At 47.9% G+C, this 12,108-nt stretch overlaps 1 protein-coding gene across 2 annotated transcripts; it reads right to left on the bottom strand.

Moving 5' to 3' along the window:
• Window positions 1-8,885: 8,885 nt before the first annotated feature.
• TIMM10 (translocase of inner mitochondrial membrane 10) lies at window positions 8,886-11,780 on the bottom strand. Of its 2 annotated transcripts, none has more exons than XM_028136171.2 (3): window positions 11,594-11,780; window positions 11,003-11,112; window positions 8,886-9,171 (listed from the first exon to the last, which is right to left on the bottom strand). In XM_028136171.2, exons 2-3 carry the CDS (start codon window positions 11,071-11,073, stop codon window positions 8,970-8,972), a joined length of 273 nt encoding a protein of 90 aa, XP_027991972.1. In that variant the 5' UTR covers window positions 11,074-11,112; window positions 11,594-11,780; the 3' UTR covers window positions 8,886-8,969. The 2 variants fall into 2 exon arrangements, with proteins under 2 accessions (XP_027991972.1, XP_027991974.1); XM_028136173.2 differs by lacking the exon at window positions 11,594-11,780 and adding an exon at window positions 11,211-11,472.
• Between the last annotated feature and the right edge of the window lie 328 nt (window positions 11,781-12,108).

Genomic DNA, 12,108 nt, shown 5'->3' with positions numbered 1-12,108 from the left:
CCCTCTCTATCCTTGATCAAAACAACCAGAGATTTGGCTGCAGCCGACAGATCTCGACTCAGGGCCCGCTTGGGTGGGGTTTTTAACTGTGCAGTTGGGAGTCAAGTTTTTCAAGAGACAGAATGACACAGGTTCCTTTGGAGTTAGATGGAGGTCTGAGTTTGGGAGTGGACTGGCCTGGGTTACCTTGGGCAACTTGCTTTACCTCTCTGGGCCTCAGTTTCCTTCTCTGTAAATTTGAATTATGACACAGTAGTACCTGCCTATCTTTGGGGAAATGGCAGGTGGAATTGGGGGTTACCCGCATGGTAGAAAGCTCACTCAGCACAGGGCTTGGTACCTAGTAAGCATACTAAATTTTCATGTAGAGCCTGGGAGTGTTGTGGCTGTTGTCATAATTTTTTTCAGAAAGCTTGATGATGGGATGCTTCCAGACACTTACTAACTGATGGACCCCCTAGTAAATTTCTCAACTTTCTGGGCCTGTTTCCCCATCTGTCAAAGTGAGGTGTCACTACTTGGGCTGGGGTGTGGATTGATGAAATGACAAAGGCAAATCGATAGGGAGTGACAGTGTCGCAAGTAATATCGGTGATAGCCACCAAGTTCTGTGGGCATGTGAGCAACTGTCCAGGAAGTTCCGAGAAGAAGTCTGACAAGAGGGCATCTCTGGACAGCTGAGCCACCAAGCCAAGAGAGGAACTAAGATTTGCTGAGTGGCTACTATACCCTGGGCACTTTCCAAACAAAGATTGTCAGTAAGTCCTTAAAACATCATGTTCTCATTTAAACCTCACAACTTTTCACAGATGGAGACTGGCGCTGGCAGGTGGGGCACCGTGGGTGCAGGCAGGATGCAAACTCAGACCGGTCTGGCTTTTATGTGGTCCCTCTCCCTCCTCCAGGTCAGGAGGACGGCAAGAGCCAAGGCCTCGCGGCAGAGAAGGCTCCAGGAGTTCTCTCTGGCAAGAGCGCAGGGTCAGGCTCTCATGTGTTCACTTCTTAAAATTCAGTACTGGCTCCCAGAACTTCCAGATCAAGGTCAAGCTCCTTCGCTTAGCACAAGGGGCCCTAGAATAAGGGCTCTAACCCAAGACGGTCACGGATCCCTTCGAGAACACAATAAAATACTGTGTCCACTCCCTAGGAAAATGCATGTGTGAACCTAAGCACACACACACATTTCCATTCATATTTCAGGGTTATTGTGGACACTCCCCATGTTCCAAAGGTCTTTGGACACCACCACCACCCCCCCACCACCCACGAAGGGCAGGGCCGTAATGGTTGGCCTTTCCCAACCCACATTTCAATGTTTCCCCCTGTCAGCTCCCTGAGGGCAAGGGCCTGGTCTGTTGTGTTCACTGCTATATCTCCAGCATCTAGAACAGCACTTGGCATCAAAGAAGTGCTCGGTAAGCACCTGCAGAATGAAGTGTGAAGCCATCTGGTTTCACACCTCCTTGCCTTTGCACCTGTTCCTTGTGGGGATGACAGAGTCCTTTCTTAATTTCTAAGGTACTCATCCTTTACAACTCACCTCTTTCTGGAATCTGTTTGACCTCTTAGACTGGCTTAGGGGCTGTTCCCACATATTCCCCGCCCCCACCCCAATACTATTCTAATCTCTACTGAAGCCCTCACACTGAGCTAGAATCATCAGTTCACTTGCCTGCCTGCCTCCTGGTGAGATATGAATCTCTTGGGGGCAGGAGCCATGTTGTAGGTGGTTTGTAAACCTGTCAGGGGACCTTGCATGTCACAAGCCCATGGTAAACACTTGTTGAATAAATAAAACGGAGTGGTGGGAAACGGAGCTGAAGAGGCAGGCTGAGGTCAGTTTAGAATGACAACCGCCAGGCCGAGGACTTCCAATGTTGTGAGATAGGTGACCAGCAAATCTTGGATTATGTTTTCTTTTGCCTTTGTTTTGAAGGAAGGGGATAATACGGTCAGGTTTGTGTGTTAAATGAATGGAGGAGGAGACTCTGAGCCCCTGGCACTACCCATACTTCCAGTAGAACAGTGTTATCACATGGATCTCCTGTGGCTCTGGCTCAAAGCTGCTTCACAGATGAATGGACAGGAGGGCTGGCTCAGGAGTGACCAGGCAGGGTCCTGATCCTGGCTCTGCAGCTGATTAGTCCAGCAACTTGGCCCAAGGCACTTGCTTCCAGAGACCCACTCTTCTAGCCTGTTAAGTGCCAAAAATAATAGTAAATTGGGTTCCTGAACCCAAGTCTACTGTTGGAGGGGGTGCCCCACACCAACAAACAATTCTCAGAAGCCAGCAGGGTGTCCAAGAATTCAACTCAATTCTGACATTATCTGCCCAGAGATAACATCAGCTTCCACAGGTTAATGGTTTAGTCTTACAAGACTGCCTGCGCTCCAAACACACACACACTTCAGAAGCCAGCCGTAAGCCCGGCTCTCTGTGCTTCTGACCAACTGGCTACAGACTGGCGGTTCCAATGACCGCCTGCAACTCGGAATGCCAATCGCAAGTCCAGGTTGTCGCCGGTGCTTCTGCCTGACTGCCTATGAATCAGAGGTCCCCACATCCCCCTCCTTGGGTTCGGTTAATTTGCTGGAATGGTTCTCAGAATTTAGAGAAGTGTGTTACTTACTAGATCACTAGTTTATTGTAAAAGGATACAACTCAGGAACAGCCAGATGGAAGAGATGCATAGAGTAAGGTATGCGGAAAGGGCGTGGCAGATCCATGCCCTTTCCAGACCCATTTCTTTCCCCCAAGTCTTCACCTCTTCACCACCCAGAAGCTCCTGAGCCCCATCTTCTTGGGTTGTTATGGAGGCCTCATTACACAGAAATGACTGATTAAATCACTGGGCATGGACAACTGATTCAATCTCCAGCCCCTCTGTGCTTCTGACCAACTGGCTCCCCTGGAGTCATAGGTCAGAGAAGGAAGGAGGGTGGGACTGAAAATGCCAACCCTCACTTGATTGGCTTCTCCTGGCAACCAGCCCCCATCCTTTGGTGCTTTTGAAATTCACCACATTGACATAACAGGAGACACCTGTATCATTCTCAACACTTAGGAAATTCCAGTGGTTTGGGGAGCTGTGAGTCAGAAACTGTGAAGACCAAACATATATGAGAAATATGTTTCGGTCACCTGAATGACCACACACATATTTCTTACATTATCTCAGGTAGCAGCCAGTTTACTATGTAAGAAATTATCTATTCAGCCTAACAAATAGTTATTATGTATCTTTGCATGAGGAATGTAAATAGAATGGACACGCTGCTTTGGAAAAGTTTGGTAGTTCCTCAGATAGTTAAACATAGAGCTACCATTCTGACCCAGCAATTCCACTCCTAGGTATATATCTGAGAGAGAATGGTGAATGTACATCAACCCAAAAACTTAGGCCCAAACACTCACAGCCCCGTAATTCATAATAGCCTAAAAGTGCAAACAACCCAATCACGCATCGACTGATGGATAAAAAATGTGTGCATGCTAATACACAGTATCAGTTGGCCATAAAAACGAGTGAGGTACTGATACTTGTCACAAGAAAGATGAACCTTGAAAACATTATGCTGGGTGAAAAAAAAGCCAGACACAAAAAAACCAACATATATTTTATGATTATACCACATGAAATGCCCAGAATAGGCAGGTATATCGAGCCAGTAGACTAGTGGTTGCCAGGAACTGGGGGAAGGAAAAATGGGAAGTGACTGCTACTAGGTATGGGGTTTCTTCTAGGGACAATGAGAATGTTGTGCAATTGGATGGTGGTGATGGTTGTACAACTTTGTGAATATACTAAACTCTACTGAAGTTTACACTTTGAAAGAGTGTCCATAATCCCACCATCCAGTCAGAATGATCTACTGGAAACCCAGTGTTGATCAGGCCACTCCCCTTGAACGCTTCCCGTGATGGTTGGGGAAATGTACAAACTCCCAACAACGCTTACCAGTATGTCCCGGGTTCACCTACTGCCCCCAGCCTCCCTCTTCTCTATGCTTTTGCCTTGGTGACCTCTTCTTGCCCATTAACACCCCATGTTCTCTCCCACCTGAAGTTCCTCCTGGGCATGGAACATTCCCGTGCCCTGGCCTATCTAGCCAATCCGGTTTCGACTTAATGGTGACTTCCTTAGGGAAAACTCCTTACCTGACTCTAACAATATATCCCTTTGCTTCGTGACCTAGGTAACATCCCAATTTCCCTTTGGTGAAACTCATCGCAAGATGCCTGTTTCCGCTGATAAACTGTATACCTGGGGGCAGGGACCTGTACCTACCTGCCTTACCACTATCCTCCCACAAGTAACAGATCCCACCACCCACTGTGCCCCCTAGTTGACACATTCCTACCCACCCTTCAAACCTCACTCAAGCCCTGGCCTGCATAGCTCAGTTGGTTGGAGCGACATCCCCTGCACCAAGGGTTGCAGGTTTGATTCCCAGCCGGGGCATGTTGGCAGCCGATCAATGCTTCTCTCCACATCAATGTTTCTCTCTCTCCCTCTCCTTTCCTCTCACTCTCTAAGATCAGTGAAAGCATAGCCTCAGGGACTTTCTGGGGGACAGTCTTCTCTGAGCACCCAGACCTGGGGGCACATTGCTTTATGTAGCCTCACAACTTCCCGGACATCCCTTATAGCTCTTAGCACAACTGTACAAGCCACCGATTTTACTGTCTCCCCTCCATAGACCTTCCATTTTGCTTGGTTCTCTTTGCCCCAGTACCTAAAGCAATGCTCATCACAAGACTCCTCTCAGGGCAGACCACAAGAATTCTTATGAAAATCCCTAAAATCACACGCAAAATTCCATGTGCATATACCTTTTTCTAAAAAGCAGTCTGTGGCTTTTGTTGGAGTTTCAACAGTGTCTAAGACCCAAAAGAAGTTAAGAATTTCTCCCCAGAGTGAGGGTGTGTCTTTCCTTCAAAACAGCACTGCCAGCCCAGACTTCTACTATGTGAACCATCCCCACCAGCATAGGAATTCCTAGAGGGCAAGGATCTTTATGTTGTGTTGGTTAATGTGTCCCAAATGCCTGGAATGGTGCCTGGCCCAAACTCGGTATAGGTGTGGAATGACCATTGTCTCAGACAATTGTAACAGCTGTGAGAACTGTACGTGGATTGGATACTTACTGCTGCATAGAAAATTACCCCAATATGTAATTGCTTAACATATATTATCTTAGTTTCTCTAGGTCAGGCATTGGGGTACAGCTTCAATGGGTCCTCTGCTTCAGGGCTGCTCACAAGGCTGCAAAGAGTGGGTCAGGGCTGTGGGCACCTGAAAGCTTGACCAGAAAGGGACCTGCTTCCGAGCTCACTCGTGTGGATGTTGCCAGGATTCAGTTCCTCCCTGGCTGGAGCTTGCCCTCTATTCCTTCCCACATGGGCCTCTTCACAGGGCAGCCGACCAGAGGGAAGCTTGCTTCATCAGTCAGCAAGCAAGGGGGGGGGGAGAGAGGGAGGGAGGAGAGAGAGGGGGGGGGAAGGGGGGAGAGAGAGAGAGGGAGAGAGAGAGGGGGAGAGAGAGAGAGAGAGAGAGAGAGAGAGAGAGAGAGAGAACACACAAGATGGCCATTACAATCTTCTTAACCTGAGAAGTGGCATCCCATCACCTTTGCTGTATTATTAGAAGCAAGTCTCTAGGTCTCGGGCACACCCAAGGGGATGAAATAGCAGCTGGCAGGATATTGAGAGCCATCTCAGAGACTGCCTACAACACATTTCCTCATATAGCATCCAGCTCATCCGAGCACCCGGAGCAGAAGGCGCAGACCAAATGCCTTCAGGTCAGGCAGACAGTGACAAGGAAGAAGTGAGCGGAGGGAGGTTTGGTGGACAGCCGAACCTCTGCCCACCTTTGCCCGTCCTCCAGAGACAGCTACCAAGCAGCAATGTGGGCCGACTTGTCAGATCTTCTAAATTTTCAAAAGAAACCAAAGTCCAGGTTTTTGTTGAGACATTTCCTGATTTTTAAAGCTGTGATAATCTAGCAAGAACACATCTAAGGATTCGTTTTTGCCTCTTCTCTATGGCACAAAGGGCCTAAGCCAGTGGTTGGCAAACTCACTAGTCAAAAGAGCCAAATATCAACAGTACGACGATTGAAATTTCTTTGGAGAGCCAAATTTTTAAAACTTAAACTTCTTCTAATGCCACTTCTTCAAAATAGACTCGCCCAGGCCGTGGTGTTTTGTGGAAGAGCCACACTCAAGGGGCCAAAGAGCCGCCTGTGGCTCGCGAGCTGCAGTTTGCCGACCACGGGCCTAAGCCATTCTAATATCCTTTGCATGTCTGTTCCATCTCCTGCACCCACCCGCCCCTCACCCCCTGCACTCACTCACTGAGGGCAGGGGCCTAGGTAGCTCACTTAGGGCACTTTATGTACTTCTTTGCATGTAATGGGCCAACAGTAAATATTGTTGAATGAAATGTGAAATTTCTATCTCATTGGGAAGCACCGCCTTGGCCCCAATCCCAGAGGACTGGTTAGAAGTAGGTGCTGCTGTCTGAATAAGTTGGAATGCTGGCTCTGCTACTTGCTTGCTGTGTGACTTTCAGCAAGTTATTAACTTTCCAGAGCCTTGGCTTCTTCTTCTGTAAAATGAGAATAGTGGTACCCGCTTCTGTTATTATAAGGATTAACTGTAATAAATATACTTATTAGCACACTATAGCAATTCATAGCTGTTCTTACTCCCATCACCTCCCTTCTTTCCTCCCTGGCTCCCTGGCCCAGCTCCCCTTAATCCATTAAACCATCATCTACCACTATCCACCCAGCTGGCGGCTAGAGGGAGCCTCTAAAATGAGAGACCTGTCATGTTCCCAGCCAGTGTTTACGTCCTTCAACCGTTTGCTGATCCCCTTAATAGGAGAAAATCCGAACTCTTTCACAGTTCACCAGGCTCCTCTGGACCTGCGTCTGCCCAGCCTTCAAGTCTCATCTCTCACCACAGCTCCCTGCACACTCGGCACTCCAGGCACACCCACGCTTTGTTTCCTGAAACCTCCATACTTTCTGCCACTTCAAAGCAAGTGTTCTTCTCTCCACAACTACTGCCACTTCAAAGCCAAGTGCTCTTCTAGATGTTCCAGTTACGCGCTCAGAGAATTTGTGGCATTCCTTGCTAAACATGAAGGCAGGTGTATCAATTTTCTTCACTCCACTCTTCCTAGCACAACGCCTGCAAAGAACAGGCAAATGCATAATTGTAGACTTGTTCACAGCAGTGCCGATCCCGTGAGCTGACAGCGCCACCTGTTGACCCAATCTTGCACTTCAGCACTTAGAAAGGAGCCTTAGCTCTCTGCCCACCACTAGCATAGATGGACAATGGTTTTGAAGTTTTCCAAGGGGTCTACCCAGTGTCCTCTCACACAAAACTTAGCAATTAAAAAAAAAAAAAAAGAGCTAACATTATTGAGGCACCCTCCTAAATGCTTTAGTTACTAACACAATTTTTACAACCACTGAGTGAGTTAGATACTTTCATTGCCATTTTGTGGGTGGGGTAACTGAGGCACGGGGCAGTTAAATGCCTCACCTACATGACGCTGCTAGGAAATGTCACCTCAGGCGGTCTGGCTTGAACCTGCACCTTTAAGCCTGAAACTCACTGCTTCTATTGTTTCCTTCACTCATGCCCAGTGACCTCCCAGACACTTCCCTCTACAGGGAAGGCCCACTGTGAAGGTACTATCAGTGGCATTGGTGCCAACCGAAAATTCATGTAGAGTGTCCCACACATTCTGAGAGCTGCACAACTCTCCGAGGGCACTCCTCGGGAAGGAATTAGATGTGGTGGCAGCCTCTCCTGTGAGACAGCAGATGTGGCAGCCAGCCCCGGCCTCCATGTTACTGCTCTACTCGAGATCTCCAGCAAGCACCGCTCCTCTGCGCCTCCAGCTCCTCAGAGGACCCTTGGCCCAGCTGGGTGGATCAGACTGGGTGGATAGTCTGAAGAGTGAGGAGCGCAGTCCCTGATGCAGGTGGACGCTGAAGGGCAGTGATCACTCAGCCCCCTGCCTGGAGCACTCCCATCACACACCAAGTTGGGTTCCCTCATGCTCGATATCGCTGTGTAGAACCAAAAGACTGACTGCTTCCTTCTTAAACACAACCATTTTCACTGGCTCCTCCAAATATTTTCTATATAATTTGTGAAAATGCCTGCCTCCACTTAATTTTGTTATTAAAATACATTTATACTATCAATAATTACTTATTTTACCTTATAATTAGTTTATTACTCATTACTTTATAATTATATATTTAATATAAATATAATTGTATATTTTACAAGTTATATCATCTATATACATAATATTTAACAGCATATATAGCATGTTATCTAAATGTGTATATTTAAATATACAATATATATACATAGCCATATATATGGCTAAAATGTATTACTTCCTATGCCCCAGTCATTATTCTAAATTCTTCACACATATTAACCCATTTTATCTTTACAATAGCCCTATGATTATCCCCATTTTACAATGAGGAAGCTAATGCACAGTGAAATGACATGTTCAGGGTCAGACATCAAGTTGCTCACCTGGAGTGCAAACCTAAGTCATTAGACCAGTCTATACTTTTAAACACTGTGAGACTCCCTCTGCTGGTAGAGGTTGTGTCTGTCTGCTGCCTTTACTCTGATATGTGCTAGGCATCTTGATGCTAAGAGCAATTTTTATTTGCACACAGTAGGTGTCAACAAAATTTTTTAATGCGCACACACACACACACACACACACACAGAGTCACATTCCAGTGTGACAAATACCCACTCTTCGACTGGGGGAGAGCCAGGCTTCAGGCTCCGGGAGACTCTCTAGAGATAGCCTAGGCCTGGCAGTCTTCACAGATGACACCCAACAGGGGCACTTTAATTAGACAAGTGGGAAGGGACAGGGTGCACCTCGGGGTGGATCCTGTGGGGCCTCATGCAGGCCCAGAGCTCTGCTGCATCCTCTTCATCAGCTCTTCATCCTGCATAGACAACTCTGTCAGCTTTTTGCCCATCCGCTCATGGATATCCAGGTACTTGGAGACACACCGGTCCAGGCATACAGACTCGCCCTTGGACAGTTCTGCTTCCTTGTAGTGGGGAGGCACGCACTTTCGGTGGCAGGCACTTGTCATTCTGGGGGGAAGGGAGGGCAAGGTGAGGTCAGCAGCACCTGGTGGCAGACCAGGAACTCTCAACCATTCCCAATGTGCTAAACACCTGATTTCACCTCTGAGGCAGGCAGCATAAATCCTGTTTACACCTCAACTATTTTGGAAGGTCCTTGAGAGTAGGAACCTTACCTGAACCCATGTTTATAACTAATTAAATAGAAACCATTAGTTGAGTACTGGCTATGTTCCAGGCATCATGCTAAGTGCTTGACATGATTTTTATGATAACCCTTATAGTTACACTTGATAAATATCCCCATTTTACAGATGAAGAAAATAAGGTACAGAGAGCTTCAGGACCACATACAGCTGAGGTATTAACCCAGAAAGTCTGACTTCACAGCCTACATTTTTATTTTAAATATACTTTTATTGATTGCAGAGAGGAAGGGAGAGGGAGAGAGAGATAGAAACATCAATGATGAGAGAGAATCATTGATCGGCTGCCTCCTGCACGCCCCCGACTGGAGATCGAGCCCACAACCCAGGCATGTGCCCTTGGCCGGAACCGAACCTGGGACCCTTCAAGTCCGCAGGCTGACGCTCTATCCACTGAGCCAAACCAGCTAGGGTTCAGCCTACATTTAAAAATTATTCTAACATATAGCCTCCAACATAAACCAACCAATAAGCAGAGGATACCAGAGAGCTCAAGCTAATAAAAATAGCAGACATTTGTTACTGCTTACTATGTATTGGGCTTGATGCTAAGAGCTTGTCATACATTTTAACATTTAATACATTTTTTAAAGATTTGTTTTTATTAATCTTTGGAGGGGAAGGGAGAGCGAAACATCAATCAGCTGCCTGACTCCTGAAAGTCCCCTACTGGGGATGGAGCCCACAAGCTGGGCATGTACCCTGAACAGGAATCGAATTGGCAACTCTTCAGTGGACGGGATGATGCCCAAGCAACTGAGCCACACTAGCCAGGGCAACATTTAATATTTATAATGTCTCTATAAGGTAGGTAGTAGTACTGCCTCCATTTGATAAACGGGGAAACCAGTGGTCAAATAGTCCAAGTAATTTGTCCAAGCCCATACTAGTGGTAATTGATGGAGCTATGAATTGTTCCCAAATTTGCCCAAGTACTGGACCTCACATTGCTACTGATCAGCTGTGGACCCTGGGAAAGTCATTTCAACTCTAGAAGCTTCACTGTCCTCACAGTAAAATTAACCCAGTGGATTATTTTTTGTTTAATTTTTATTTATTGATTTTAGAGGAAAGGGAGACATATAGAGAAACATCAGTTTATTACTCCACCTATTTATGCATTCATTGGTTGATTCTTGTATGTGCCCTGACCAGGGATCCAACCCACCTGCAACCTTCGAGTATCAGGACGGCCCACTTAACCAACTGAGCTACTTGGCCAGGGCCACCCACTGGATTATTTTGAAGATTAAAAAGGATAATGCATGTAAAATGCTTAGCAACTGCCTGAGGTAGAGTAAGAGTTTAAGAAATGTTAAGTAAGTGGGATATGTTCTATTTTTCCAAAGCCAAATACTTTCAACTGTTCTTGGAACCCAACCAGAGACTGAACTGGACCTTCTCTCCTGCTCAGCTCCTTCATCGCCAATCCATCCCAGTCTAAATGCCCGACTAGTTCTAGTGACCCTATACTGAGTCTGCATTGGCCTTTAACCATTGGGATTAGGGGTGGGGTGGAGTCGATGGGGGTGGGTGCCTCCCTAAATTGAGCAAAGCATTTTTCATAAGTCATCCACCTCTATCTTCAGCAAGAGCAACCTAGGATCATTCCCTAAGACAGAGTCGGCTCTTACCTGTTGTACATATCAGCCATCATTTCTACCTCCAGCTCCGCCGCCAGCTGCTGGGCCCTGAGCGGATCCATCTCAGCCCTGCACGGTGATCTCCTTCCTACCTCCTAGTCCTGGGAAAAGACATCACCGTCAGCACCCACCTCTCCCGTCCCAGGAGTTAACGGATGCAGCATCATCATAGGGCATCAGACCAGCAGGGGCCACTGACCTGAGTTCAACCATCCCATTTCACAGATGTGGACACTGAGGCCCGGAAGGGGAACACTGCCCAGCCCAAGGTCACACAGCACATCACTAGCAGGGCTGGAAATCGAGTCTCCTGGCCTGACGCTCAGGGCCTCTAGGTCACCTCTACCCAGGAGACCGAGAGACCGGAAGGGAACTCTCTAAACCGCAAGCCGGACATCCAAGCGGCCCTAGGAATTGGATCCTACGCGGACAACGTGCCCGGGCCCCGGCCCAGGGGCTGCACCTCTGAAGTGGCGGCGACATCACCAGTGTCACCTTTAGGTCAGACGTCACTCAACACAGCCTGGAGCCGGTCACAAAGCCCCCGGTGTCCCCAACTTCAGGCAAACACTGAAAACTTACCAAGAAGCCAGGTGAGCCAAGGTGGAAACACGTGGGCCACTTCCGGGAGGAAGTCCCGCCCCCTTTCGGATCCGGACTCGCTCTCGGAATGAAGTACCAACGAGGCGGCGCTAGGAAATCGGCTCCGGCTGAAGGCGAAGGCGGCTTGCAAGTGCTAGAGAGGACACCCAAACACCATAGAGGCTTGGGCGGAGTGCAGAGCGCCGGCAGCCTGGAGGTCAAGTCCCTGGCGTGGTCAAGGGAGAGGCTTGAGTTTATTGGTTCTCTAGGAAGGGGCGGGACTACAGGGCTCAGGGAACCTCGTCTCCGGTCCTCCGAGAGCCGACACCTGAGCACAAATGGGGCGCGTGCGAGGAAGGACGCCCCAAACAGCAGTTCTCAGTTGGTGCTGCACGTTAAGGTCCCCTGGGACGCTTCAAAAAATCCTGATGCCCAAGGCGCATCTCATGCCAATTATACCAGAGTCCCTGGGAGGAGAGCCCAGATACTATCAGTAAACTTGTTAATTCCCAGGT

The sequence above is a fragment of the Eptesicus fuscus genome, chromosome 13 (assembly GCF_027574615.1).
Source record: "Eptesicus fuscus isolate TK198812 chromosome 13, DD_ASM_mEF_20220401, whole genome shotgun sequence".
NCBI classification, from domain to species: domain Eukaryota; kingdom Metazoa; phylum Chordata; class Mammalia; order Chiroptera; family Vespertilionidae; genus Eptesicus; species Eptesicus fuscus.
The sequence above is the reverse complement of the archived record's forward strand: the minus strand, read 5'-3'. Positions and strand labels throughout refer to the sequence as shown.